The following is a 25,095-nucleotide window of genomic DNA, read 5'->3' on the forward strand; positions in this document are numbered from 1 at the left end:
GATAACTCCAAAGTCAGCAGTTGAAAACTTTTGTTTTCAATTTCGTAAGTTGAAAAACTTTATTTTTCAACAGTTTTTCCGTAAGTTGAAAAACTTTAATGTAACGACCGCTAGGTGCGCAGCCTGGCCCTGCGCCGTTCGTCACACTAGATAACCCTTTTTGTAAAACGCGCCCGTCCTACAGCCTGTCCTCCAAGACGACCCACTCTTGCATTTGCAACGAATGTTCTTTTTTGGCGATAAAAGGCAACGCTGACGAATAAACCAAGACGACAACGTCAATAGCAACGGCAACGGTTTTTCTGTAACCACAAATAACATACATAAGCCAGACGTACACATTATGACGTCATAGCGACCATCACACAATAAGCAGTTTTAACAGTACACACAAGTCTTACTTAAATCCACGTTAATCAGTCACATTTTACATTAAAATTACTTACAATTACTCATAACAAGTCAAGTTACTGTTAAAATACACATTAACACAAGTTAAACACAAATCAAGTAAGAACATAAAACATACCAACTGTTGGGTAACCAGGGCTTTACTAGCACGCGGCTAGAGGTTCCACAACTGACAATTCAGCATTTTAGCTATTGCTCTTAACATTTACAGTTTCACTATAAACAAAATAGTCACAAGAAATTAGGATAAATTCACTTAAATTGACTGCAAACCTAGCAACTAACGCAGCTTACAAAAACGTGGCGTTCAAAGCACATGCTCTGTCGCGGATGAATATTTCAATACGTCACGAATAAAGGAGAACTTATATCAGCCAAGCGGAACAATTAATTCTCGCTGTAACATAAACTTTCACTTGTTCCTCAGTTGTGTGTGGTATTTGATCCTAGCTGATTATTTGAGTAAACTCTACTTTGTGTCACTGTAACTCAGAGCTGCTACCGACATTCTCAATCAAGCTCACAGCACAAGTGAAGTTGTCATTCCTATCATGAGCCTGAAGTCTGTGTACAAGTAGTTATGCAGAGAAAAAACAAGAAGCTATTGCAAAAAAACACAGAAGTACAACGCATCTTAAAATGAAATCCTCCATCTTGCCAGTTGTTTTGGGACATCTTCTATTTAACTCAGATTTCCATTTAGAATAATCCATTTTTAGTTGATTTAAGTTGGCAAATAACAATGTTTAGTGGAAAAAAAATGACGGAGTAGAGTTGTGTTGACGGAGTAAGGCGAAATTTAGGCCTTTCAATTTGCGCGCGTTTGTGCCGTTATGACAACTATAACTGTTGCGTGGCGACACCATGCGGAAATTTCGACCCCTTAACTGCCCCATTGAAAGTCTATATACGCCTCACTAAGTTTTTCCTTAATATTTACAGTTCGTGAAAGTGAAACATCATTGTCCACATGCTTCTTTGACTTCTCATGTTTTTCTGCTTTCTCACCTATTTTGGCTACATTTGTAAAACCATCTCTTGTCCAGCATTTTTCATCACCTCCAAACAGCAAAAATGGAAAACAGAACAGTGCATTTTTAACTTCACAACCACGAAGCCATTTTTTCTTTTGATACCATTCAGAATTAAAACTGCGTATATATTTCTTGTTGTGGCTCATTCCTGGCTGACAAAGTTGATTATCAGGCGTTGGGCGCCCTTTTTTCTTTATACTTACCTTTTCAGCACTTGATAACTGCGAAATCTTAAGTTGCTGAAGCTCACTTACAGTCACCGAATTAGAATCTTGAAAAGCCATGATTAACCTTTCAATCAAAAACTGTAAAAATGATTAAAAAAGAATAACTGTCGTACTGTACTCATTGTCGAACCTGATGGTACACGTGATTTGCTTTGGCACACAATAAACGCGGAACAGACAACTACTTCCGGGTGCCCAGGTCACACGCTACGTGATTGGTGGAGCTGCGCGAGCCGCAGCACCCTGGCTCCTATTTCGCCCAGCATGTAGCTTTTCAAAGTGCGCATGCGCAGAACCGCAAAACGTCATGAAACGTCAGAAAACTGGAGCTGCAGTTCCAGCATAGATATACATTAGTGTTTCCAAAAAAAAATTTGTTTAATGAAAAAAAAGGTGATTAGGGCGGAAATTATGCTTATTATATATTAATAAGGAATAAAAAAAATAAAAATAATGAAAGTTATTTGTAATATTATGGTAGGTTTATTAAGTAAAAATATCTAGGGGGTGCTGCAGCTCCGCAGCACCCTATAGCACGAGCCGCCCCTGCATAGCTCATCTTCTGTGGCTGCTAGATGTTTGCATGTAGCAACAGGTCCTCTTCCTGCTGCACATTTACATTCTGAATTTACAATTTCTCCACTGTTTTCAAGTTTCATTTTGACATTGTATAAAACATTTTTTTTTCAGTGAAGCATGTGTCACTTACATAAAACTCAGATAACATTTCAGACTAGGTGTCCTTTCACAATAGCCTTCACAACTGTTGGAAATTTTGTCACATCACATGTGGACTTGAAATGAAAATAAACTTTCACTTGTTCCTCAGTTGTGTGTGGTATTTGATCCAAGCTGGTTATTTAAGTATCTATACTTTGGGCCACTGTTACTCAGAGCTGCTACCTACATTCTCCCCCAAGCTCACAGCACAAGTGAAGTTGTCATTCCTATCATAAGTAGTTATGCAGAGAAAAAAACAAGAAGCTATTGCAAAAAAAAAAAACGGAAATACAACGCATCTTAAAATGAAATCCTCTTTCTTGCCAGTTGTTTTGGTACATCTTCTATTTAACTCGGATTTTAATCTGTATGTTGTCCATTTAGAATATTCCATTTCTACTTGATTTATGTTGTCAAATAGCAGTGTTTTTTGGTAAAAATATGACGGAGTGGAGTTGTGTTAATAGAGTAAATGCGAAATTTAGGCCTCTAAATTTGAGCGCGCTTTTTTTTTTTTTTTTTCACGGGGTTCGAACCCAGGACTCTCCCGGGGACGAATCCCGATCAGGTTTTTTTTATGTTTGTATATGGGTCAGGCGCGCCAGACCGTTCGGCCAAGCTCCTGCCCAAATTTGAGCGCGTTTGTGCCGTTATGACAACTATAACTGTTGCGTGGCGACACCATGCGGAAATTTCGATCCTTAACTGCCCCATTGTTACAACATGCTATCATGCAGACTACTGGTCAAAACTAAAAGTTCTCCATTAATGTCTTATGAATCACTTTTATTGTCAGATTCTCCATGAAGAGTGCAGAACATTCTCAGAATTTGCATGGGACCATAATCACCGTGGGCGTAAAATAACATTAACACCAACAAATGTTTGAATGCCAATTCTTAATGTGGGCATAAGAATTAATAAATAAACTTGCATGCAGGTAGAACAGTGGAAAAGAAATAACCCATATTCTGACTTAATTCATGTGAAACTAAATAATGTGGTGCATATCTTGACATACAATTTTCTTGTGAGGCAAGTAGCCTAATAGGTTGTATACATCAATGATTTTGCTGACACTTTTAGAGAAATATTTTTGCCCACACAACTTCCAAAGACTTCCACAATCAAAGACTTTCTTCAACGTTTTTCACATGGAATGTTTCTGTTGATTTTTTCAAGCTTTAATCATTTTTCAAGATGGTGAACTGCAACAAAAAATTAAAGATAAAGTGTATGCTCATTTGACTTGACATTTATGGATTTATACAAAAGAGGCTTGAGTTTTTTAGACACCAATAAGCAGTCTAAGTGTTATAAAACAGAGTAAATATTCAATATTGGCGGTTTTATTGAGCTAAAAATGCAAAATAACATCAGCCAGAAATACAAAAAAAGTTGAGAAAGGCAGTCCCATGGCAGCCATAAACTTACTGTGAATCACTTTCATTCAAATCCAATCTACAAGTCCCTCATATGACAGTGTGCTGGTCCTCAATTTGCTTTAAAAAGGTAAGGACTAGAAATTTTTCTCACTGAAAGAACTCTTTGCATTGCTTCATTGTTTGCCAGAACATGGTGCCTATCAGGCACTTCAATTTTGATTCTTGGCCTATTTTAGTGTTTAACATATTTATTTCACTGGTTAGAATGCATTTGTTTTTGTCTTGCTGTTTTAGAATTAACTGCCATTTTGATGTAAAACCCGATTTACCTGCGATTATTGTCATAGAAAAAATCAAGGAGTCGAACCGGAACTGAACCCGAACCCGCGAACTGGTTTGAGCGGTTAATTTCATTAAACCTGAACCGAACCCGAACCGCTAATTACGATTTTCTAAAAACCCGAACCGGAGTTGAACCCTATATTTTGTTTGGCGTTGGACCCGAACCGGAACTGAACCAGTAAAAAATGCGGTATGTTTTATATTTTGTGATTTTTTTTCAAAACAGCGCACTTAAGAATACGTGAGATAACACTTATAGGGCGTGTCAAAAATAACAGCTATAGAAAATAACTAGTGCACGGTCAAAAATCTTGTGGGGTTTGATAAGGCCAGGAAGATGATAGGTAGAAATAAATTGAAACGAAGAAAATTTGAACCGGTTTAAAAACCGCAAACCGGTTCGGACCAGATAATTTGCCCAAACCGGAACAAAACCCGAACCCGAAAATATACATTTTTGAAAACCTGAACTGAACCGAACCCGAACCCTTAAAAACAAAACGAAGTGAACTCGAACCGAACATGAACCCGTATGACAAGCGGTTCGACTCCCTGGAAAAAATAATATTTGCCAATAAAAAACAAATTTAATGCTTCACTGCCATTACCGATAAAACCGTCCGCAATCGGGCGGTGTTACCGTGTTATAACACAGGTTCTAAAGATTCTAATCCCGCTCGATAAGAAATGTACTTTTTTGCGTAACACAGCCGATTTTAATCGGGGACTTCCAGACGGATCGGGTGCGTTTGCTATGCTTTGATGCGCTTGGTCGATTTTTTCGAGGCAAGACCGATGGGCGATAGCAATCCATTTTAAAATCCGAAAGACCAGGGGAACTTGTATTTCAACTTCAAGAGTCAGAAGTCAGAACTAGGGTTCCTCTATTTCCCGGATTTTTTAATTCCCGGGAATCGGGAAATATATTTTTCATTTCCCGGGAATCCCGGGATTCCCGACCGAAAATGTGCCGATTTTTTCGTGGATAATTAAGTCATTGCAATAGCTAAAATTAGTTTATTTTCGCTGGAAGCATGTAATTAGCCATTATTTTGTCGATTAAACTATATTTGCAATCCTGTTTGAACGTAAACAAGATTCAGAAATTACGAAAAATAAATTTACTTTTTCTAGTACCGCTGGGTGACGCATTTTCGCGAAAATAATTTACCATCTCGTATAATTTACCATCTTCCCGAATCCCGGGAAATTTGTTTTCAATTCCCGGGAAACAGACAAATAAGCAAAAACGTGTTAATTTTGTAAAAAAATAACAGAAATGTTTAAATTTCTGCTAGCTGTTACCAAAATACGGCGTTTTGTAATTTTAATGATAAAGTAAGTAAGCGTTTTTATACGAGGTGGCGAATTATTTTCGCGAAAATGCGCCACCCAGCGGTACTAGAAAAAGCAAATTTATTTTTCGTAATTTCTGAATCTTGTTTACCTTCAAACAAGATTGCAAATATAGTTTAATCGACAAAATCATGGCTAATTAGATGCCTCCAGCGAAAATAAACTAATTTTGCGATTGCAATGACTTAATTACCCACAAAAAATCGGCACATTTTTCAGTCGGGAATTCCCGGGAATCCCGGGAAATGAAAAAATTATTTCCCGATTCCCGGGAATTAAAAAAACCGGGAAATAGAGGAACCCTAGTCAGAACTCCTATCAGTTTCCAGCTCTGCTTACAATGACTGTTAATTCTTTCTTGAAACAGTATGTGTGGATAACCTCATTGTCAGCTGCCTTGCTGTTGATTGGAAATGCTTGGAGGCCATCTAATAGTCAAATTGCCATTCAATTGGAACAGAGGTAGGAAAAATAAACTGAACAAACAACAAACACAGGGTCCTATTGGCTTACAATGGTGGGATTTAAGCCATGGTCTTCAACTTTTTTTTACTTTTTGATGCTGTTAAACATGGTTTGCCATATCTCTTATCTTTATCTGCATAAAAAAATTTGGGTGCATCTAAAATATACAGGATCGTGTGGTGCATTATTATGACCATATATTTTCCGTCCAAAATTCTATAAGTTAGATTTAAGGTGTTGTGCAAGTTTTTGTTAACAGCTATTTGTTACACTAAGAATTGACTGAAAGTGATTACTTCCAGCTAGAGTTCCTTCTCGAGAAATCTCGAAAAAATCGAGTCTTGATTCTCGAGAAATTTTTATTTATTTACTTTTATTTCTCGAGAAATATAAATTACGTCATGTATCATAAACAAAAAGTAAATGCGCGACTCTTATCACATGTATTTTTCATTTCAATTCGCCTCTAGAGCACACTGGGCACATAACTTTCTTATTTTGCTTCCGAAACAGCGATTTTTTGTGTGCGTTGCTGCTAAACTTTCACCTTTCCCAGGCAGTAGTCATGCCTGGTTGCGTAAGATGTATAACAGTCGCTTCGGTTTTTGCTGGTTTGCTTGCGAATCACGTACAGTCGGAAATTTTTTTGTTTGTTTTTGTTAGAAATACGGCCTAAATAAAAATTCGAGACTCTCGAGATTCTCGAGAATTGAATTTTTAATTTCTAGTTTCTCGAGAAACGAAAAAGTCGAGAAATATAGGAACCCTACTTCCAGGAGAATTGTTAATTTTATAGTATTTTTAGACTGTTGGTCTATTCTTCCAAAAAAATCTAAATTAATTTGTTAGCAGCAGCTGTTTGCGTCGAGTTTAGACACATACCAAATGTATGAATTTGTTTATTGTGAACAGTTTAACCCTCAGGAACAGTTGGAAGAAACCTTCAAAGTGTATAGATCACCCTTCATAAGTTGTACATACTAAAACTGTATTACTTTTCCAGGCCATGTAGTACATTGAAAAACTCCTTTATATGACTGTACAAATCCATTAAACTTGTTTCATTAGAGTTATTTGTGGGTTATATGCATAAAAAACGACTAATTTGTATAACTTTGCACCAGTTGGACGAAAAACCTAATTAAATATGCAACTTGGTGTATGGAACGTTTGTTCAACATTAACCTCAAATTTCCCTGTTATTTTCGGTACCAAATTGAACAAACTACATATGGTTTCAAGTTGACCTACTTGTTCACAAAAGAGTTCTCCTAAGCGTATTAGCGCCTGAGCGTATTCAAACCACCTGTGCCGAGCGCATCGAGAATCGGAGTAGTCTAATACGCTTTGCCTTTTTCCTTTTTCGAAAACAAGATAAATGCGTATCGAATAATCGTATCGAACACGCTTAAATGCTCCATGTAAAAAGGCTTATTGATTACTGGCAGTAACTAGTTGCTTTGCCCAGTTTGCCACATACATAAAAATACAAAAGCACTCTAAAAGGGATGTTCAAAGTAAAATAACTGGGCATTCTTGAATAATTGTTTCGAATCCAGAATATCAAATCTAATTCTTAAATTTGACTATGTAATATTTAATCTGGACAACAATGAAAGCAACCTAGTTTAACACACTATAAATATTTTCTTTGTTCAAATGCAACAAAAGAAACCACCAAAACGAAAAAAAATCCACTACAGAAAAATCTTGCACACCTACATGAAAACAAAATGTACAAAGACTATAAAATTTGTAAAATTAAAAAAATTAATTTGGTGGGTTTTGTTGCTATTGTAAGAGTAATGTGAGTATCCTGAAGTAATTTGGTTTGCTTGTGGACTGACATAGATTACATAGAGTACAACTTATTTTACTTGAAACAAATGCACAAAAACAGGCAGCCTGCAAACAAAATTGGGGCATTGAGTGGTACATTTTAAACTACTTGGAGAAGCTTCTCTTTGTTGCCCAACACAAAACCATACATTGTGTTTTAGATGGCAAAATGGAAAACAAATAAACAATGACATAACATTGCAAACCACATTGCATAAATGTAGTCATTGATGCCTAACAAACAAACATCACTTACTTACCGTTTAGCATACTTTCCATGGACCACCATTGTTATGGCGTTGTTATAGTGCCTGCTGACTTAATGCATATGAGTCATTTTACATATTTTGCGACAGGTAAAAATAGAGAAAAAAAAATGTGTTTGCATTTGTACATACGGTCAGAGCACACATTTATATCGATTTCAATTACCCGATATAAACAGCAAAATTGGATTTGACTGGATTTTCTATATTTTACTTTGAACATCCATACACTTTAAACAGGCTCGAGCAAATGAAATGATAATGTCACCAATCAACAATAAAAAATATTTGACTTAACAAAAAACAAACAACAAAAAACAGACCACAACAAAACTTTTTCCTTTCCTGTAAATCCCACAATCTTGCTGGGTGCGTTTAAGTGGAATCAATCTTATTAAAAACTCATTGTGCAGTCTCTACTTGGTAATCCCTGGTTTGAGATTTACTAAACTGTCCTGATTAACTGATTTTTCCCATTAACATTTGTATGGATTGGATGTAATTAAAAATAATCAAACTCAGGAAATATATATGTTTTACTATTTTGCATGCAAAATAAATGTTGCAACCATCATACAGAACTTTCATGTCCAGACAAAATATGATCTTAGCTGTATCCAATCAGCAGACAGTTTGTTTATTTTACCATAATTAAGTTGCGATTGTTGCATTTTACCCTGTAATCTCCAAATTTACCCTGTAATCTCCAAATTTACCCCACTAGCCTCATAAAATGGGAGTTTTTTAACAATATCCGAATTTGTGAATTTTGGATGGCTTGTAGAGTTTGCCATTTTTCGGTGTCAATTGTTGTGTTTTTCCCTGTAGCCTCAAAATTTACCCCCGCTAGCCACCTGAAATAGGTAAATTTTCAAACAATCTCTGAATTACCCGAAATTTGGGAAGTTTCTTGAATTTGGCATTTATAGGTGTCGATTATTGTGTTTTAGCTTTTAGCTCCACTATTTATCCTGATAGCCACCTAAAATGGGTAATTTTTTTAACAAAGTCCAGCTTAGTTGAAATTTGGGCAGTTTGTTTATTTTGCCTTAACTAGGTGTCAATTATTATGAGTCCCCTTCCCTGATATATATATATATACAGTGGTGGGATTCAGCCGGTCCGCACCGGTTCCATAGAACCGTCTCACGAAATTTTATGACATCAGCAAACTGGTTATCATTATTGGTTACTTTCAATGGACTTTTTGTTACAGAATTGGCTGAAAAATATGACTTTTGTGATAGAACCGGCTGACAAAAAATTTGAATCCCACCACTGTATATATAATTAATTGACATTCAAACAAAAGTCTTTAAACTTTGCTGTTGTTTCAAGGCAGGAAATTAGACATGCACAATATTAAAAAGGATGGCCCAGTTGAGGTTGCGCACAGATCGGTTGACTTCACTTTCATATCCTCGTTTTACATTTGAAAAACTTTAAGATTTTAGATCATTCATTAAGATCATCAATCCGGTTAATTGCATACTTTGTTGAAAATCGATGCAATTATCCGGATGATTTTCTTAACAAATGATGTGTGACAGTTTGGGATTTTTAATTGTGATGCAATTAAACCTGCATGTTGCAATTAAATTGTGCTTACAAAGTAGAAATCTAGTCAGATTCGAATCCATTTTTGCTGTTTATGTCGGGTAATTGGAACCATAGGCGCCGACTTTAAATTTTTCTCGGGTATGCCATATATATGACGTCATGAATTGACGTCATGAAATACCAAATTCATTTCCTCTCGCTACATATGAAGAGACTACGTTAAAGCTTGCAGTATATAAGTTTATACACCATAGTTCCAATGCCAGGCCATTCTGCTAGTGTTGCAATTCGACGCATGTTTGTATGCGGTAACGTGTTAACATTACAAAAAAAAATAGGACCCACTTGCCGAAACTACGGGGAGGCGGAACAATAAAGATAAAAAAAGATTTAGGTCGGACGTCACCTTACGTCACAAATTACTGTGGTGTTTAACATTTGTTTTCTCTTTATTAACTATTACAAAAATTCTTTGTTTTCACGCAACAAAGCGTACACACATCCGCTGGACTAGCCATTACAAAAATCGTTTTATACGTTATAAAGTCGTTTGTTTCGTTTACAACTTGTCGCCTATTTAACGCAGTGAATCATATGTGACGCATTATTAACTTTAAAGTTTAGTGTACTTCAAACGATGTCCTAAACTGCCAGTAACTTTCGATAAGCTAACACGTTAATACGAATTTGTGACGTAACAATAAGCGTTGTTGTTTTTTCGGTTGAAACTAGACATTCGTCATTCTTGCGTTAAAGGCAGTTGGAACAAAGATTGGACTGTATTCTCAAAATTTAGTTCACAAACGATAAAATTTTATCACGTGGTTGTTAACGTATACCCCGGGGCAGAGCCGTTCCCCCTTCTCCCCTAAGCGAACGCCAACACCTTCGTTTTATTTTTTACCACCCTTCAATGTTCAAATTCCAATGCTTTTTGAAGACGTTACAATTGTCATGATTGTAATGAATGCGAATAATTCATGGTTGTGAAACAATAACCGTGATTGAAATCAATTGTGTACGGTACTTATTGGTTCGTATCAGAATAATTTCCACAGCATATAACGCACGACTAACGTTGATCCGATTCTCGGGTATGCCGCATACCCGAGTTCGGCGCCTATGATTGGAACCGATATAAATGTGTTCTCTGACCATTATTAAACATGTAAACACATGCATTAAGTTTTTACTTCGACACCCGGTCATTGTACCAGTTGCTAAAGACAGCAAAAAACTGGCTGTCAAATCAGTGAACACCATAACAACGTCATAGCACTAAGTCACAAAGCCCTATAACTTTACAAAGCCCTATAAATTAACGTTTGGCGCACTTGCTGTTATGCATCTGATCACATGATTATGTTTATGCCATGCGCTTTGCAACGTCTTACAGGCGTTTAATTGTTTTCAGACTTTGACAACAAAAAACATTGGAAGCATGGGATTGTCTGTTAACATCGAAAAAACAGTGAAGGAATCCCGAAACATATGACATTTGGGTCATTTCTTAACCCCGTACAACATAGTAGCCCCATGCAAACATAAACATAGTAGGTTCCAACTTTTTTTGGTAGGGTGCCTGTTTTTGCAATTGTTTTAAGTTAACAAACATTATGTGTTTGTACACAAGGGAGTCTATGTCTGTCCTCTATGACCAGACAAATCCAATTACCTCAGCATGCTTACAACATAGTTACTCCTACTACTCCTAATAAAAATCACTAAATAAAATTGTTATAATTAAATTTGAACCTTATGCTAATTCTTCTGTCTTTGTGAAAATTTTCATTTAGTTTAAATGCAGTTGTGCAAAGTTTTTCCCAGTGTTTTTGTTTATTTTGTTCATTTCTTTTTTACATTTAAATGAAAAATATGTTTTATAATGCATTAAACTTGTCTACTTTCATTGCTGTCGGGATGATTGCACAGTCAAAAATAATAGAAGAACTGGATTCGATATTCTAGATTCGAAACAATTATTTTAGAAGAGCCAGGTATTCTACTTTGAACACCTCTAGTTTTGACTGTTACCTCAAGCTTTTGAGTTGCTGAGTGCATTTAAATGTGCCCTAGAGGCAAACTTTCGTACAAAATAGAAAGTCTTATGGGGTGGCAATTGAAGCCACAAAAGGAGGAAGTCCTCCTTTCCTAAGTTAACAGTTGTGCATGATGATATTCAAGTGTATAAAGAATATCTACATATTTAATATGTAAGGTAAACATATTCATACTGGGAACGACTTTCGGTGGTTTCTTCACTGAGTCTGTGTAGCTCAGTTGGTAAAACGCGAGTTCCGGAAAGACTCCTGTCGTGGGTTCTAATCCCACCGCAGGCTAGATTTTTCTAGCCTGTGCCTTGCCATGTGGGAATGCTTGGAAAACCAGCTGATTTGGTACATGCGTTTAATATGCTTGGCGTATAATTAATATCTAAAACTATTGTCTATTGTGACTCTTATTTCTTTTCTGTAAACAGGGACAAAGTAATGGAAATGTTTCATCATGCCTATACTGCTTACATGACGAATGCATTTCCTGCAGATGAACTAATGCCAATTGCATGCAAAGGAAGAATTCGTGGAATAACGCCATCAAGAGGAGATGTTGATGATGTATTAGGAAAGTAGGTTTTTATAGATATATATCATGTTGTTTTTATCCTGATTTTGTCACTGGTTTGTGTCAGATGTTTAGTCAAGTTATTCTAGAATAATTGTTTCAGTTCTGAATATTGAAAACAACACGATACAAAAAGGAACTAAAAAGAAAATAATGTGCTGTGATATAAATAAATGTGGTCTATATTTTTAAATTTTATGCAGTAGCTTTTATAACCTTTTCAAAAGTATTATGTCACAAGCTAACTGGGGCAATTTCGCTTGCCCGCCTTTAGTGTACCACGGTAAAACCCAAGGTAAAAAATCAGAGTGTACCACGGTAAAAAAGTCTGCAAATTTGTAGTCACACAAGATTGTATTATTCACTGGCGTAGAGTGTGGGGGTGCACCCCTGGCCTTGACCTTTGTATAACGTCAAAATTGCATCTTAGTTTAAGTTATGTCAGCACAGGGCGATACAGAAGTCCGATTGGGCTCTAACTTTGCACATGCGTTTTGCCAACGAGGCAAACATCACCTGCAAAGGAGCGTCAAATTCGGTTCAGTGGTTCGTGAGTTGTAGACTTGACAAGTTACAAATTTTGACAAAAATGCTCAGGTTTTGCTGAAAATCACTTTTTGCACAGGGCGATACAGAAGTCCGATTGGGCTCTAACTTTGCACATGCGGTGCACCCCTGACCTTAACCTTTGTATAAGGTCAAAATTGCATCTTAGTTTAAGTTATGTCAGTTTTTAAAACTTGTTTCCAGCTAAACACAAATGCATTTGTAGTAACGTCGTTGATTGTACATTTTCGTATAAACAGGCATTTTATTGCAAACTAATGTTAGTCTTATTTGGCACAATAACTTACAATAAAAAATATAATGATTTTTTTTAATTAATAAAATCGTTGGGCCAACGTTAAACAATTCGAGATGCTTTTTGGTGCGTTTAGATGTTTTTATGTAGGTTTGAATTACTGATTCGTAAGCCAGGTTTAATGTCCATGTGCAAAGCAGTGCAATGGCCTAAACTTAATCCAAGGTTGCTAAAGTTTAGGCTATAATTGAAAACATGAATTGATTATACCAGTGATTCCCAAACTGTGGGCCATGGCCCAGTACCAGGCCACCAAGACATTTTCAAAAGGCCATAGAGTTCTCCTGTTTTTGAGTTATTTTCTTTGTTTATGTCCAAATTTACAGTACGTGGTGAGTCACGAATCGCTATTAAATAGACATTTGGGCCACAGACCAAAAAAGTTTGGGAACCCCTGGATTATACTGTTTATTTCCCGTGGTAACAAATTACTTAAAAACTAAATTGTTGATAAAATTGCTGATTCGGCAAACTGTCCTTTCAGTATGTGCATATGTTCTCAGACGTACAGCAAACGCCCTAACCACACACGGAAATTGTGTCCAGTGACTGTTTGCAAAATAATGTGACAGAAACTACAGGCTAAAGCACATTAAAGGTGTTGGTATTTGGTCCGGGTACAGATACTGTACATCAGGGGTGTCAAACTCGCATGCGGCCCACGAAGCCCTTCAATGCGGCCCACGAACACTCAAGAACAATTGTAGTGTTTTGTCAGATTTTTATTTAATTACCGTACATAGTTAACACGCAAAAATTTAAACTAATTTTCGACAAAAAATTAAGGGTGCTAAGGGTGCACGTTATAGACGCGAATCGTAGTGGAAATGTGCTATTGCCACTGTGGTTCTATCGAATACGGGTGCATGCGCTCGTGCACACACATACCAATGCGAGACAGTATCATGAGCGCACACGCACATGCGACCACTCAGCGTGCGTTGGATTTTCCCACTTTGTTGAGAAAAAAATGTAAACATATTTTGATTATATTAAGCCCTACAAAAAAAACAAAATATGAAGTTATCTATGCAAAAAAGCTAGGGAAAGGGCCTTTTAAATCCCTAGATTTTCAGTGCCACTTATGTGCGAGTCAACTCTAAATTAAACTTTTTTAACACAAAACTAATAGTGCGACCTATACAGTGGCGCGACCTATCGGCGAGTATATACGATATGATAAATTTATCTTACTTTTTAAAGTGAAGGCTATTATTTAAACATACATTTACAGAATATGTTATGAATAGAAACGATAGTAATTAAACCGTTCCCCAAAGCGTTAAGTTTCAGTAAAGAATGTACAACCTGCATTTCTGCAGCCGTGAACATGTTCATTAAAATATTTGTACTGGTAGCCGTGATGTATTTAAACAGATTTTATGGTACTAAAAAGAGTATTACCAGCCTAGCAGCCATATGCCTCAGACTTTTTGTAGGCCTATTATGTGCAAACAATGTGAAAAACAGGTACCAAAAGCATCACCATATAGCTTATGATGTAACAATCAGTTAAAAGTGATCTTTACAATGTGCGGCTATATCTGTGCACCAAGTTAGAAATTAATCTGGGCTTTTGGGGCGTCAATAGATGGCATATATATATATACGATATAAACCTATTTCTTTACATCTGTAATTTTAAAACAAAATCCAGCAGGTAATTGGCGACTGTTGGTGAAATAAGGATCTGCAATGCTGTATAATTTCCAAACTGCAATGTGGCCCCCGCACCCCACAAGTTTGACACCCCTGCTGTACATGGTATAGGTATCAGGGCTGTTGTACCCCCGGCATTTTTTAAATCTTTACGCTATGGCAGTGGTTCTTAACCTTTTTTCTGTTGTTACCCACAAAATGTTTTGATGGATATCAATTACCCCTTATTAGAAACGTTTGCCATCGAAGTTACTTCTTTTTTATTTTGAAAATGTGGCAGGACGCCGATAAATGTATTAAGATTGAATTTTTATTGAATTATTTTGAATACATTTTACCCTCATTACAAAATGTTTGCTGGTTGCAATAATGATAACCAAGAATCTAATGATAACTATAACAGAAAATCTATGTTACCCCTTTTAAAATGCCAAATTACCCCTTTGGGGGTAATTACCCACAGGTTAAGAACCACTGCGCTATGGTGTTATCATTATGGGTCCCCTTCCCTGCAGGGCTTGTTTGGTAAAGAAAGAGTGCTTCAAATTTATTCAAATTTGGACATGTGTTAGTTATTAATCCAAGCTTGATCCTCCAGAAGTTTGACCCCGAATTACCCAGCGGTTCACCCACAGGCCCTCGAAACGTCAAATTTTTAACACTTGTTTTTATTGCTCATGTGGTAAAGAAAGAGTGCTTCAAATTTAGTGAAACCACTGCGCTATGGTGTTATCATTATGGGTCCCCTTTCCTGCAGGGCTTGTTTGGTAAAGAAAGAGTGCTTCAAATTTATTCAAATTTGGACATATGTTAGTTATGGGTCCCCTTCTATGAAGGGGACACATATTGTTTTTGTCCGTATTTTTTTTCTTTTATTTTTTATTTTTTCTGTCTAACGCTGGTTTGTTATACGAGTTTGGTCAAGAAAGAGAGCTTTAAAATGATTCAAATTTGGACATATGTTAGTTATAATAGTTATTAATCCAAGCTTGATCCTCCAGAAGTTTGACCCCGAATTACCCAGCGGTTCACCCACAGGCCCTCGAAACGTAAAATTTGTAACACTGGTTTTTATTGCTCGTGTGGTAAAGAAAAAGTGCTTCAAATTTCTATGAAGGGGACACATATTGTTTTTGTCCGTATTTGTTTTTCTTCTTTTATTTTTTATTTTTTCTGTCTAACGCTGGTTTGTTATACGCGTTTGGTCAAGAAGGAGTGCTTTAAAATTATTCAAATTTGGACAAATGTTAGTTATTAATCCAAAGTTGATCATCCTGAAGTTTGAGCCCGAAGGACCCAGCGGTTCACCCGCAGGCCCCCAAAATGTATTTTTTTTACAGCATCTCTGAGTGATATGTCCGGACGGACGTTTTACAAGACAGTCGTGTCGGTGATTAGAAATCAGCTGTTTTTGCGCAGCTATGCTATGTCGTTTTATTAAGTATTAAGCACATTTTCAGTTGTGGAAAATTGTGTTTAAAAACTGACCTTGAACGACAATATCAAGGTCAAAGCATGAGATTAAATCAAAAGAATTTTCCCGTTCTTATTTACTGTTTTTTTTTGTAATTATATGACAATAATGATGCAAAAAGAATACGGACAAAACTTTTAAAGCTGGGTTATTGCTAAAGTTGGTTAAGTTTTTTCTTAAGAATCTAAAAATAACCAGGACGTTAAACCCGCACAAACGCGCGTGTGGGGACCCATTCGTTTTTGCTTGCAAAAACAATGATATATGTACATCAAATGATGTGTATAGTAAATTGGTAAATATCGTATAGATTATATAAAATGGAAGTATATCAGAAAGCCACCTTTCTAGTTATTAATCTGAACTTGATCCTCCAGAAGTTTGACCCCGAATGACCCAGCGGTTCACCCACAGGCCCCTGAAACGTAAATGTGTCTAACGCTCATTTGGTCAAGAAAGACACTGTGGGCAGAAGTGCCAAGAGAGTAACTCACTGGTTTACGATAGCAGAAGGGCTCAGCTTGACGTCGGACAGACGTTTTACGAGACGTTGTTTCGGTGATTAGAAATCAGCTGTTTTTGCACAGCAATGCTATTTCGTTTTGTTAAGTTATCACTCACATTTTCAGTTTTGGCAAATGTTTCACACCTATGACGTGATTTAAACCTGATAAGCATGCTTCGGTTTCGTATATGTCAAGCAAAACTTTGTTAATCAAAATAAAGATGAAAATATAAACTTGACTTTTTTGCAAGATAAAAGTTTTTTGAATGATTGTTGGCAGGTTGGCCGCCGCATGACCACGGGTTACTTAAGCTCAACTAGTAGCTATTACTGAAAAAGTTCAGAACTTTCTTTCGTCATAACGTAGCATTTTTGTTTGACAATCAATTTAGGAATCAATACTCAAGGCATGCATAAATTAGGCTAAACGGTATTGTTAAACACTAAGGATGGCGTGCTATTGAAAACGATGTCAAAAGGTCAAACAGTCGTTTGGCGTGTGCACCCTGAGAGGTTACTACAGGTCAATGGTACTCGTTTTGCGAAACAAAGTTAAATGAAAAACAATTTGTTATGTATACACTTTAATTTAATGTGTCTGTAACACAACTACTACAGCTTTCTAGAAAAAAATGTGTTTAAAACCCGACCTTGGACGACAATATCTGGGTCCAAGCAAGAGATTAAATTAAAGTATTTGTTACGTTTTTGTTATTATATGACAATAATAGTGCAAAAAGAATGCGAACAAATTTTTTTTATTGTTGAGTTAATGCTATCTGAAAATTTGTCCTAAAGAATCTAAAAATCACCGCAACATTTGTTTACTGTAAATCCGCACAAACACGCGTGTGGGGACCCATTAGTTTTTGTTTACAAAAACAATCATATGTGTAGATCAAATGATGTGTATAGTAGATTGGTAAATATCGTATAGAATATATCAGAAAGCCACTCTTCTAGTTTACTTTCAGATTGATGTATAATTTTAACATAGATGTAACTGCAGAAGATGAAAAGCCTTCTTTACGTCATAATTTGTATCCACAAAACTTCTTTTGGAACAATTGTAAGCCAAATATCTAAAACCATTCTCTTTAACCTTTTTTTTATTGCACTCCTTTACAATTTTTCAGCAGCTTTGTATACCTCACACATAGCATTTTTTTAATTGAACACAGAAACTAAAAAAATAACTAATAATTGCATGGTCAAGTGATTATATTGTTCCTACACTATAGGCACAGAAAATTTAGCAAGCAAAAGTGTAAAAATCGTAAAAAGCTGACTTAATAATTAGCCTGTTGCTGCTATGTTTTGGAGATTTGTTCATTACTTGGTAGAGATGGACCTATTATCGGCGCCGATATTCGGGGTTTCGCCGATTATCGGTGTTGGCCTTTTTTTAATCAGTTGGCCGATACTTGTTGGGGGTTTAGTAGACTCAGCCATGTTCCTTCGTCTGATCGTCTCAGTCTGGCCGCCAATTGGTTTCACCGCAAAAGTGAAGCACGTGTCTGTTTTGTACAAATTTACGTTTGCGTAATGCGCGACGGCAAGCGACCTAGTGCTCATTAACAATGACCCCTAACATTAAAGCTGATTTTTCTATTTTATGTACAGCATGTATTAAAACATACAAGACTAACTTTCTTTGCAGTTGTCGAACATTTTGTCGCACAATCATTACATCGACACCATTATTTTGTACTTACTCTGTCCTGCAGTATTGTTAAGTTCATGCTCAAGCGAACACAGTTCATTAGCAGAGCTTGGTCCAAGGATGTAAACCAAAATTGTGTGGCCTGTAGCGTAGGGTTACCATATTCTATTAATGAAGAGATTATAATGAAGAGATTATAATGAAGCGAGTGTTCAGCATTTTTTACCATATTCTATGATACACAATCCCTGACAAAATTTATCTCGGTTGCGTTAACCCAGTTTTTCTCAAACATTTTCGTTGTTCTTTCTAAACAGTCCCTTTGCCATTATTTCGAGGGCTCGCGGTCCGTAAGCCTGAATGTGTATTTCAGAAAAACGAAAGTTGATTGCAGGATTTTAGCTAGTTATGCAAAATTGCGCATAAAAATGATCCAAATCTGACATCACAGACAAGACAAAAGCATTAATTGTGTGCGAACAATTGCATTTTTGTTGGTTGTTATGCAATAAAGCCTATTGTTTAGAAATGGAGACGTTCGATTCTCACTTTCACTTTGTTTTAAACTTATTCAGTTGCACAAACTGACGCCAAATAAGAATATAGAATTACTTCCACTTTTTCGCGGTTCCGTCAAAATGCCATGGCTAAAGGACAGCGGACCCCAGTTTGAGAACCGCTGCGTTAACCATTTTTGCGATCCAAACACTTCTATTCCGGAATGAATTTAGAATATTCGGAAGTCACACGGACGGCGACACGAGAAAACGTTAGATACGGTACTCTGATCCTTGTCAATTAACTTTCTGTGTAGGCTTCCGTTTGATTAAGTTTATTAGGCTAAGCTCACTACTCTTACCATCCTTGAAACAATAAGCACATATATCAGGGGTCGCCAACCTTTACCACTCTAAAAACCATTCGGGCCAATTTCACACAGAAAAAAACAAACAACGGGAGCCACAAAGACTTTTTTTAATTTGAAATAAAATGTCACTGTAAAAACCTTTTATGTCTCACGACATTCGACTTTTCGTTGATAGTTAGTTCCTTGCATATTAGGTACAGAGTTAAAGCAAATGAAATTTCCCCCGTAGCATTAAATGCTGTTTTCTTCAGACCCGGATTTCGTTTCTGTATTTAACGCGTATTGTCAGACAAGTAGTAACAAACAAGTATTGTTACGCGTGCACGCACACTGCAAACCGAAACAGTAATCATGTACGTTAACTTGCGTGCCGCCAGTTTACCTCTTTATGTTTATTGTATAGACGCGGTTGTAGCTAACTACTAGAAACTTTCTCCGTTAGTACATTAATTTCATAGTAACTATATATGTTTTTCTTAATTTCCTGACTTTTAAGTACATTTTTGCATTTCTCCCTGACACAGGTTGAAACACTAAGTTCCCTGACATGTCAGGGAAAATCCTGACGTATGGCAACCCTACGGTAGCGGCCACATATTATGTAAACAGAACATTTCCATGACGCAATGCCTTAAAACTAGATGATGCTCGAGATGGTGCAATCTCGGTATTGCATAGAAATGTTGCGAGAGTTATATATTAAACTGGTTATGGAGATGATAGCTACTGATAATCAACCATTCACAGTGGTGTCAGATGTTGGCTTTAAACGCCTTATGGCTGTAGCAGAGCCGAGATATGAACTAAAAAGTGACAAGTACTACCGAACTGAGAAGCTGCAAAAGGTTTATCTAAAGGTTGTGGATAAGATCAAAGGTATGATTCAACCAGAAAATGCTGGCTACTCACTCTCACCACAGACTGCTGGTCTGGTGTGACAGAATCTCTAATGAGTCTAACATGCCATTTCATTGATGCTACATCAGCGGTTCTTAACCTTTTTTTGTCCACGCCCCCCCTAAGGTGTTTGTCGGGCACTTCATGCCCCCCCCCCCCCCTGAAACAGGCAAAAACGACTTAACACATGCAGCAATGGAACTACCAGAAGTTTCCGTTGCCTATGTTGTAAACCAAGGATCACCTAATTACGGCCCGGGCGTGTTAAAGATTTTGCAAACATACATAATACATTTTAGTAATAATTTTACCTGGTCTAACAGGATTAGAAGGCATAAGTATCCTCCAAAAGCAGTTTGTTACGCCACAGACAAAAGCAAAGAATAGTAATTGTGTGCAAACAATTGCCTTTTTTCAGTTCTTTGTGGTAGAATAAACAAGCATTAGTGGTATGAGACACTTTTATATTTTTCATAATTTCACAATTAAACAGCGGCACAATCTGAATACTAGGGATGTTCAAAGTAGAATAATTGGGTATTCTAGAATAATTGATGCGAATCTAGAATATCGAATCCAATTCTTATATTATTTTTCACTGAGCAATCATTAATCTTGACAACAACTAAAGTAGTCCAGTTTAATACATTATAAAACATATTTTTCATGTACTGTATAATGTAAAAAAAAAACAAAACAAAGAAAAACACTAAAAAAACTTTGCACAACTGCATTGAAACTAAATGACCCAAAAGCCACTAAGCGAGAAAAATTAGCATAAGGTTAAAAAATAACTTTTACAATTTTGTTTAGTGATTATTATTGCCTTCAGTAGAAGTAACTATGTTGTAAGCATGCTGTGGTAATTTGATTTGTTGATGGGAGAGGACTGACATAGACTCCCTAGTGTACTAATATATAACGTTTGTTAACCTAAAACAACTGCAAAAACAGGCACCCTAGCAAAGTTAAAACATTGAATGATTTTGAATTCCAATTAAACTACCAGCGATTTTGCAACACAAAATGTGAACTTTGCGGCGTGTACTAACTGCATTCTTATGTTTGTATGGGGTTAAAAAATGATGCAAACGTCATATGTTTTGTGATTCAATCACTGTTTTTGCGATATTAACAGACAATCCCATGCTTCCAATCACTGCCTAACCCCATGACCGTTAAATTTTTGTTGTGTCGGAAAAAAAGTTGGAAACAATTAGATGCTGGTAAGACTTTGCAAAAAGTCGACGGTATGTCATTTAATAGCATAAGCATAAACACGTGATCAGATGCGTAAATCGTTATAACTTGTATGGCGCTCACTGATTTAAATGCGATGATGCACTTGACGTCTTTGCAACCGGTACAATGACCGGGCGTCGACGTAAAAGTGTAACACATGTGTTTACATTTTTGCCAACGATGAGAGCACACATTTATATCGGTTCCAATTACCCGATATAAACGGCAAAAATGGATTTGCAAAGGATTCGTTATTCTACTTTGAACATCCCTACTGAATACAAACAAGATCGTGGTAAGGAACCCTCAGCTGTCTTGTCACATTCGCCTTGTGAGTGCCAGTTTGGGAAAGGCTGCGTCACAGGACCACGTATGTCATTATTCAAAAATGGTGTTACGCCATAACGTATTGCATCATAACATTCGTTTCTTTTTTGAAAAACATTTGTGCTCGCAAGCAATACACTACACTTGCAAAATTAATTTTATGTGGAGGCGAGGCCAAAGGTAAATAAATTTGTTTATTTCACTTTTGGCTCACGCCCCCCTTGGAAATGTCTGGTGCCCCCCTAGGGCAGCGTGCCCCCCTGGTTAAGAACCACTGTGCTACATGGACTAGAAAGCAAGTAATCCTAACTACAAAAGCAATGCATTGGTCTCATACCGGGGGAATATCTGAATGTAACTTTCCTGAATATGCTTGATGAGTGGCAAATATGCAAATACATTGTTTGTCCAACTGCTTATCAGTGGGACCTTGTAGCCAATTTAATTGATACTCTTATTCCAATAGAAGAAGTTACACTTTATGTAAGCCACAGCAACTCATCAGCTTCCTGTATAATTCCTTGTCTGACTGTGCTGAAGATGCTTCTTTGTGATGATGAGGGCCCCTCCACAAAAGGCATTGGAACAATTAGGCAAGTCATGAAGGAGAGCATCAGCAAACGCTTCTTTAAAGTAGAAGACACAAAAGCTGTGGTGTTGGCTTGTCTCTTAGATCCAAGGTATAAGAGCCATGCATTCTCTTGTGCTACCACATTGAATAAGGCCATTGAATGGTTGAAAAAGAAAGAGGTCACACAGCATACCACGCAAGAGCCAGCTGCCACTGAAGCCAGTATGACAGAGCAGGAAGCAAATGAAACCGAGGGAAACATGAGCAACAAAAGGTGCCGAATGAAAAATACATCCAGCAGGGTTGGATGCAATGTTTAGTTCCCTACTTACACCTCACACAGGTGACTTGCTGACCAGTAGTAGCATTTATGATGAATTACATCTATATCTTAAAGAGCCTGTGATTGACAGACGCGTAGGGGACCCACTGTAGTGGTGGAAACAAAATAAAAAATAAAGCTTCTTGCCAACCAAGCAAGAAAATTTCTTTGCATACCACCATCATCAGTCCCAAGTGAGCGAGTCTTTAGCGAAGTCTCTCATACTTCGTTTCCATGGCCACTTTATGTCCGTCTTTTATGGCCGAGTGACCATATTTGGAAATGACGCAAATACATGGCCATAAGTGGTTTTCGTATATCCTTCCCGCGGGGGTGGACATACGGCTTATGGCCGTCTTTACATGGCCATTCGCACAGGTTCAGGTGTTTTGTTACCAGTGCAAAAATGAAACGACTGTTAAGTTTAAGTTATCTGCAAATGTTTTTCATCATTATGGTAACGAAATGGATTATATCAAGCAGCTTATTGAATTTTTGACCCCCGTGGATTTGGGTTCTGAGCAATGGATTGAACTCTTGACTGGTTACACATCATATTAGTTGAGACATATTTCATTGCTAAGTTCTATCAAGAAAAACTCACCAAGACCTAAACTGTTAAAAAAGATGCACTGAGGAGATGACCAAGGTAAATTTACAAATATCTTTTTCAATAATATTGCATTCCTGATGCAACCAAGCATGATTTTAATATTTGTTCTGTGTGTAGGAACTGCTAGCATTTTGAGGCATTTTGTGCAAGAGGTAATTACAAGAAACTTCAAAACCTTTGGCCTCTGTTTCAACAACTAATCTACTTTACAACTACAAACAAATCAGGCTCTTACAAGAGAAACACATTCATCTTTAGATGTTTTGGAAACCCAAATACAAGAGAATCATAAGACCTACATCAATTCAAACTCTGCTAAGTTTCACTGCTTTATGGAACAAAACATACTTTATGAGGATGTTGTATGTAAACAATTTTGTACTTATTCATGCACTAAATTTATAAATGTGACCAACATAACTGGTGCACAATGGACTTGTACACAATGGATAATTTAATTAAACTAAAAAAACAATAAGTATTAAGATGCATTGCTAAATTTGAAACAGTAAACAATTGCCCTCACTAAGTATTATGTACATATACATTTGTATGATTCATTTTATTTTCTGGTATACAATATGTAGTAAAGCATGATAAACCTCACTAAACCTGTTGAATTTTATTGAATATTTTGCTTCTCATCAGTTAATAAAAGTTGTTTTCAACATATTTATTGTATTTTGTGTAAATACACAAGCAAGGTGTGTATATAAGAGATATAGTTCAATGACATGTCAAATGAAGCTGTAAACAGGTAAACCCTCCTCTCTCTGAGGAATGCGTGAAGTGGGACAGGTGAATTAATTTCCAGGGATTGTAAAGAACACTACATGCAATAGTAAGCTTCACCAAGGTTCTCCCCTGTTTGCCTCTTAACCTGTAAGCACCAAGTATGATTAAGAACACAGTGTGTATAAAAATAAAACAAACACTTGTCAATTTGATTACCTTTTTAATATCCAACAATTTCCCTGTTTCCTTTTGTTAACACATCTTATTCATCAAGTACTTCCACACACTGTTGGCAGCGAATTCCAGCAACTGACAAAAAATGTTTCTAAACTTTGGTGAAATGATCAGTTTTGCACATAAAATGAAAACCACTTGAAACCGTCAATCTTTCCCGCTACTCGTCACACTTGAACAAACTTCCGGACATGGAAACGCATGCGCTTTTGGGCCATTCACGTTTGTCCGACTATGCGAAATGGCCATGTTTTATGGCCATGGAAATGAAGTATCAGATATATGAAAGTAAAAGAAACCGTCTCACAGGACAGCGCGCTGAGCAATTGTGCATTTTGCACCATAATTTGCCCTTGCTTAATTGGGAATACTAATTAATGACACTTTGTTGCTGACTTTGGGTTACCTGTTACCATATTCGTTTCATTTTTGTTTTCATTGAAAAAACTTTTAGTTATTGTCCAATAAACATGTGCTTCAAGGCATACAGCCAAGGTTAAGTGAGATATTTGATTGTTCCTGAGACTAAATTTTTTCCCTAAAATGTACATAAAATATCGGCCCAAACTAGCGGTTATCGGCCTTCTTGACTACCGATGATCGGTTACCAGTATCGGCTCTAAAAAACCATATTGGTCTATCTCTATTACTTGGTGTTGACTTGTTCTAAAATCCCCACAACCATAGGCGCCGAGTAGGCGGTGGCGGGGTGGCTTTGTCAATCATGGTGGCGACCAACGTGGATATTATATCTTGATTTGACTCGATTTGTTTCTTTTTTTTTCTTGCCTGAAAGTTTGTCCACCCTCTTTTGTCATGAAATATTTGATGGATTTGGATGAAACTTTCATAGATGGTAGATATAGTTATGTAGATGTGACATCTACTTCGTTTGT

At 36.8% G+C, this 25,095-nt stretch overlaps 1 protein-coding gene and 1 pseudogene across 3 annotated transcripts in view; both read left to right on the forward strand.

Annotated features, from left to right (window-relative positions):
* Positions 1–4,789: 4,789 nt before the first annotated feature.
* LOC145204665 (ER degradation-enhancing alpha-mannosidase-like protein 3) overlaps positions 4,790–25,095 on the forward strand; it is a 74,711-nt gene continuing 54,405 nt past the window's right edge. For both annotated transcript variants that reach the window (XM_080077258.1, XM_080077259.1), the window contains exons 1-3: positions 4,790–4,984; positions 5,780–5,937; positions 12,085–12,231. In XM_080077258.1, coding sequence (XP_079933384.1) covers positions 5,816–5,937; positions 12,085–12,231 — 269 coding nt within the window. In that variant the 5' untranslated portion in view covers positions 4,790–4,984; positions 5,780–5,815. The remainder of the gene's footprint in view (positions 4,985–5,779; positions 5,938–12,084; positions 12,232–25,095) is intronic.
* LOC145204666 (uncharacterized) lies at positions 12,240–23,900 on the forward strand (annotated as a pseudogene). The gene is made up of 2 exons (XR_013853518.1): positions 12,240–23,266; positions 23,348–23,900. The product of XR_013853518.1 is annotated as an uncharacterized LOC145204666 (transcript).

The sequence above is a fragment of the Phallusia mammillata genome, chromosome 8, assembly GCF_965637545.1.
Source record: "Phallusia mammillata chromosome 8, kaPhaMamm4.hap1.1, whole genome shotgun sequence".
Classification (NCBI taxonomy): domain Eukaryota; kingdom Metazoa; phylum Chordata; class Ascidiacea; order Phlebobranchia; family Ascidiidae; genus Phallusia; species Phallusia mammillata.